Source organism: Nicotiana attenuata, unplaced genomic scaffold (genome assembly GCF_001879085.1).
Source record: "Nicotiana attenuata strain UT unplaced genomic scaffold, NIATTr2, whole genome shotgun sequence".
NCBI lineage: Eukaryota > Viridiplantae > Streptophyta > Magnoliopsida > Solanales > Solanaceae > Nicotiana > Nicotiana attenuata.
Window position 1 is genome coordinate 186,938 of NW_017672418.1, and position 6,239 is coordinate 193,176.

The following is a 6,239-nucleotide window of genomic DNA, read 5'->3' on the forward strand; positions in this document are numbered from 1 at the left end:
AACGGGACACAAATACATAAAACGACCGGTCAGGTTATTACAAATAGATAACAATATTAATAGCCATTTGCGTCCAAATCAAACTTCTCTCTAGTACGCATATTTGCAACTTGAAGAAAAACACACTATAATCAGAGAAGCTACAACGTGACTTTGTTTCATAAAATCATGATTGTCTAGCCGTAAATTGCACTAGGTAGATAAAAGTGAACAAAAATTCCATTCATTTCAAAAATTGAGGGGAAAAAGATTTTCTTAAGAGGAATAAGAATTGCAGTAAATAATATTATTGTCATTATGTATCACTTAAGTGCATGATTCAAATTCCAGCTCCGTTCTCTTCTTCCTATGTCTATATACAAGGCCAACACTATCCCGAAAAGTTTACTAAAAAGACGAAAAGGACCACCTTTTTATCAACTAGAGAACTAATCTGAAGAAGAGAAAACTACAAGAAGTAATAAAAATGTTTTAACACCCTAAATTAAAGGGGTTAAGAGGGACATGACTGTGACTGCTTTTGTATAATGTGACAAACGAATTGAAGGGAATCTTAAGAATTCAAAAGCCTCTCAATTCTCTTTTTGGCTTTGTTGCTAATTATGAAGCCTCTATTAAGGACAACTACTGTTGACACGAGAAAAGCAAGACCAAAACTTGTTTTACTAACTTGCTTTTGTACCTTTTATCCATGAAAAGATTAGTGTAAATGCTTGGAACTTTTAAATTTTAAGGAACAAAAAAGTTTGTTCCCCACGTTACAGAAAGAGTTGGGGCCTCTGAATCAGACATCAGTATTCAGTACTATCTCATAATTCAAAAAAAAATTGTTCTTTATATCCCCTCCTTTATTTATTTACTCAAAACAAAACAAAGAAAATCGTAGCTTGAAGAATATACACCAAACCAAACCCACCCCCAAACCAAATCCCTCCTCACAGCTCACCAGCCTTTTCTTCCTCCTTTTTGCTCTCACTCTCACTGAGTGAAACCACAAACCAAACAGTTGGTGGGCAATAGACTGAGTGAAAATGCGTCTTCTTCTACTCCTTTTTCTTGTTCTTCTTATGCATTTCACTCACTTTACCGCCGGCAAACAACCCCGTATACCGGAATACCAGGCTTTGCTTGCTCTGAAAACTGCAATTTCCGACGACCCACAGTTAGCTCTTGCCTCATGGAACATCTCCACTAGTCACTGCACGTGGAAGGGTGTCACGTGCGACAGATATCGTCACGTGACCTCTCTTGACATCTCAGGCTTCAATGTTACCGGCACTCTTCCGCCGGAAGTTGGAAATCTTCGTTTCTTACAAAATCTCTCCGTTGCCCTTAACCAGTTTTCCGGCCCCATTCCCGTTGAAATCTCGTTTATTCCGAATCTTCATTACCTTAATCTCTCCAATAACATCTTCAGCTTAGGATTCCCTCCTCAGTTAACCCGTCTCCGTAACCTTAAAGTCCTCGACCTTTACAACAACAACATGACCGGTGACCTTCCCGTTGACGTGTATCAGATGACTAACTTAAGACACCTCCACCTCGGCGGGAACTTTTTCGGCGGCCGCATTCCGCCGGAGTATGGAAGATTCCAGTTCCTAGAGTACCTCGCAGTTTCCGGCAACGAGCTCGTCGGAGAAATACCACCGGAGATAGGAAACATCACTACGCTTCACGAGTTGTACGTAGGGTACTACAACACCTTCTCCGGCGGAATCCCGCCGGAAATAGGGAACTTATCACAGCTTGTAAGGTTTGATGCTGCTAACTGTGGACTTTCCGGCGAGATTCCAGCGGAGATAGGGAAGCTTCAGAAGCTTGATACTCTTTTCTTACAAGTGAATTCTCTATCTGGGTCTTTAACTCCGGAGATAGGTACTATCAAGAGCTTAAAATCTTTAGATCTATCAAATAACATGCTCTCTGGCGAAGTGCCGCCGACATTTGCGGATCTTAAGAATCTCACTCTTTTGAATCTTTTCCGGAATAAGCTTCATGGGTCAATACCGGAGTTCATTGGGGACTTGCCTGAGCTAGAGGTGTTGCAACTATGGGAAAACAATTTTACTGGAAGCATTCCACAGGGGTTAGGCACGAACAGTAAGCTCAAAAATCTTGATCTCAGTTCCAATAAATTGACTGGAAATTTACCCCCAAACATGTGCGCGGGTAAAAATCTGCAGACAATAATCACTCTTGGGAACTTCTTGTTTGGGCCAATTCCTGAATCTTTGGGCCAATGTGAATCACTTAGTCGGATTAGAATGGGGGAGAATTATCTGAATGGGTCAATACCAAAAGGGCTCTTAAGCTTGCCACAGCTCTCACAAGTTGAACTTCAGAATAATCTTCTCACTGGTACATTTCCTGAGACTAAATCCATATCTACAAGTCTTGGACAGATAAGCCTTTCAAATAATCACCTAACTGGGCCTTTGCCAACTAGCATTGGAAACTTTGCTGGAGTTCAAAAATTGCTTCTCGATGGGAACAAATTTTCGGGGCGAATTCCAGCTGAAATAGGGAAGCTTCAGCAGCTATCCAAAATTGATTTCAGTCACAACGATTTCTCTGGACCCATTGCACCGGAGATTAGCAAGTGCAAATTGCTAACTTATGTTGATCTCAGCAGGAACCAGCTTTCGGGTGAGATTCCTACTGAGATCACAGGTATGAGGATACTCAACTACTTGAACTTATCAAGAAACCACTTAGTTGGGAGTATTCCTGCCCCTATCTCTAGTATGCAGAGTCTAACTTCTGTTGATTTTTCATATAACAACTTTTCTGGTTTAGTTCCGGGAACTGGGCAGTTTAGTTATTTCAATTACACCTCATTTCTGGGAAATCCAGATCTTTGCGGACCCTATTTGGGGCCTTGCAAAGAGGGTGTTGTTGATGGGGTTAGTCAACCTCACCAACGAGGAGCTTTATCGCCTTCCATGAAGCTTTTACTTGTTATTGGTTTGCTTGTCTGCTCTATTGTGTTTGCTGTTGCTGCTATTATAAAGGCCCGATCTTTAAAGAAGGCAAGTGAGGCTCGTGCCTGGAAGCTCACTGCTTTCCAGCGCTTGGATTTTACGTGTGATGATGTTTTGGACAGCTTGAAGGAGGATAACATTATTGGAAAAGGAGGTGCTGGTATAGTCTACAAGGGGGTAATGCCGAGTGGGGAACATGTTGCTGTTAAAAGGTTGCCAGCTATGAGCAGGGGTTCCTCTCATGATCATGGGTTCAATGCAGAGATACAGACTCTTGGGAGGATCAGACACAGGCACATTGTTAGGTTATTAGGATTTTGCTCGAATCATGAGACAAATCTATTGGTTTATGAGTACATGCCTAATGGGAGCCTTGGGGAAATGCTTCATGGCAAGAAAGGCGGTCATTTACATTGGGATACCAGGTATAAGATAGCAGTGGAGGCTGCGAAGGGTCTTTGCTATCTCCATCACGATTGCTCTCCTTTGATCCTCCATCGTGATGTGAAATCAAACAATATTCTGCTGGACTCCAACTTTGAAGCTCATGTTGCTGATTTTGGACTTGCTAAGTTCTTGCAAGATTCAGGGACATCAGAATGCATGTCTGCCATTGCTGGTTCTTATGGTTACATTGCTCCAGGTATTTTATATAAGCCTTCATAATTCTTATGACATTCTTGGTTTCTGACGTGTGTTTAAATTTATTTCTCTTGTTACTTAATGCAATACTAGTTCAGTACTGAAGTCACAAATCTGTTATTGAACTAAAATTGAGCAGCTGAGACTAGTTACCAGTTTCTTCAAACAGGATTAGGTGTTCTAAACATCATAGAATGTGCTAGTATTTTGTAGTCTTGCCTTTCCAACACGGTAACAAGATTAGTCTCCTTTTCTCCTACAACTGAGAACATGGATAGTGGCGGTCCATGGCTGGTAGTAAACCAGAGGATAGGATCTTCTTACTTTGAAAAGGATCTCTAACTACTTTGGTATTTGTTAGGTTGGAATTTATGAGTACTTATGTAACTTGGTAAGTAATTCAAATGTAGCATGCTCCTGAAGCAAAGCAACATTAAATAAGTGGTACTGGTACTTGATGAACTATTTACACTTTTAGAACAGGTAAGGAGATGTGAAACTCCGGTTTCTTGTTTAGTTATTTAACAAACTTACTGATTGCTAGCAATTGTATGTTCTGCTGATTTGTATACATCTCACTAGCATTTTATTTTCATTTTTGCAGAATATGCTTACACGCTGAAGGTTGATGAGAAGAGTGATGTATATAGCTTTGGTGTGGTGCTATTAGAATTGGTAAGTGGCAAAAAGCCAGTTGGAGAGTTTGGTGACGGTGTTGACATAGTCCAATGGGTTAGGAAAATGACTGACGGTAAAAAGGATGGTGTTCTCAAGATCCTTGACCCAAGACTCTCAACAGTTCCCCTTAATGAGGTGATGCATGTGTTCTATGTCGCAATGTTGTGTGTAGAAGAGCAGGCTGTGGAACGCCCCACCATGCGAGAGGTAGTTCAAATACTAACCGAGCTTCCCAAACCACCAGGTTCAAAATCAGGTGACTCAACCGTCACTGAGTTGCCCTCACCATCAGCGGTCTCTGCATTAGAGTCCCCAACCTCAGCTCCCGGGGACACAAAAGACCACCATCAGCCAACACCTCAATCACCTCCACCTGACCTACTCAGCATTTGATTTGCTATGTTCTTAAAATAGGAGTGTTTTCTTTACTTTTATCTCTAGTTCTATGATGATTGTGCTAGCTTTTGTTCTTTTTTTAAAGAAGTTGGGTCTTTTTGGGGTCAGGGGTTTATTCTAGCTCTAAGGTGGGTTTAATGCTCAGAAGTTTTCCTCTTGTACAGTAAGATTGGTGGGGTTCTCAAGTGTAGCAAGTAATGGAAAATTACCCTTCATTTGCTATTCTTGCTTTGCTTAATTAGTTTTTAACTGCAACTTCTGTAAACCTGACAAAGCGGAGGAGTGAGCCTGAAAACATGGCTAACAAATCTACAACTCAGATCAAACTTCAAAAAGAGAGTTCCCTCCCAGAGTGGTTAAAACTATGGCTGCCAGTTAGTGGCTCTGTTTAGTTATTTTATACACCTCTAGTTGGTGAGAGTAGATTATTTTGTACTGTATGATTTAATAATTGGTAGTAAATGAATCATTAGGTCCCCCTAGGAGAGTGAGATTTGACTCTGAGGTAGTGTGCAGTGTCTTTCAATTACCAAGAATAGTGGGTTGACGGTTCACTTAAAAATGTGTGATTATAAAACCTTGGCCTCTGCCAACTTTCAGTGACTTTATTTTGCTTTTGTATTGAATTCGAAATATTCGACTAGGCGTAAGGGAGTCAAATGAGTGCTGGAATGCCTTTTAAATAAGCTGAGCAACAAACTCTCCTATAGTCCTATTTATCATAAAAGAACCTTGCATTAATAAATCACTCCTGTTGCATTCTGTGGTATGGCCATGAAAATGAACCATGAGGTCAAAAAATAAAAATAAAACCATGTCATGTTGGGGCTTGGCCAAAGGTAGGGTAGGGCCACCTGTTACGATGTTTGCATGTGCCTCACATGCTGGGAAGGAACCCTTTCTGGTTGTCCTTTTGGTTGGTAAATTTTGAATCATTATTAATAGACCTAATTTTCTTGACCAGTTTAACATTATAGAATGTCACCTAAGTTACCAACTTATGGCATAAACGATTACGTGTAGTTGGCTTCTAAGTACTCCGTTTGTTGCATTAATGTAATGTGTTTGAATCAGATGTGGGGTTTATAGCCCGTCTGGCCAATCTGCAAAAATCAGCTTATTTTGAGAAGTGCTTTTTTTCAAAAGTACTTTTCTCAAAAGTACTTTTGGTGAGAAGCAGTTTATTAGCCGGTTTGGCCAAGCTTCAAAAATCAGCTTATTTTGAGAAGTGTTTTTTTGCAAAAGTGTTTTTCTCAAAAGTACTTTTGGTGAGAAGCAGTTTGTGTTTGGCTAATTAGTTTGAAAAGCACTTCTGAGCAACAATTAGTGTTTGGCCAAGCTTTAAAAAACTACTTCTAAGTGTATTTTTCTCAAAAGTGCTTTTCAAAAAAGTATTTTTGGAGATAAGCTACTTTTTTCTGCTTCTCTAAAATTGCTTCTGCTTCTCCTTAAAAACACTTTTTTTCCTTCCAAAAGCTTGGCCATAACACCTCGATTTTTGGCCAAAAGTGCTTTTGGCTAAAAAAAAGCACTTTTGGCCAA

The 6,239-nt window shown here is 40.2% G+C and overlaps 1 protein-coding gene across 1 annotated transcript; it reads left to right on the forward strand.

Annotated features, from left to right (window-relative positions):
- The first annotated feature begins 840 nt into the window (after positions 1–840).
- On the forward strand, positions 841–4,919 carry LOC109213119 (leucine-rich repeat receptor-like serine/threonine-protein kinase BAM1). Its single transcript, XM_019376882.1, has 2 exons — positions 841–3,624; positions 4,228–4,919. Exons 1-2 carry the CDS (start codon positions 1,032–1,034, stop codon positions 4,692–4,694), a joined length of 3,060 nt encoding a protein of 1,019 aa, XP_019232427.1. The 5' UTR covers positions 841–1,031; the 3' UTR covers positions 4,695–4,919.
- The last annotated feature ends 1,320 nt before the right edge of the window (positions 4,920–6,239 follow it).

Excerpts from the sequence above, each read along its gene's own strand:
- LOC109213119 (XM_019376882.1), top strand. The coding sequence starts at position 1,032 with ATGCGTCTTCTTCTACTCCTTTTTCTTGTTCTTCTTATGCATTTCACT. Across the intron at positions 3,625-4,227 it reads TTATGGTTACATTGCTCCAG|AATATGCTTACACGCTGAAG; the intron begins GTATTTTATATA and ends TCATTTTTGCAG.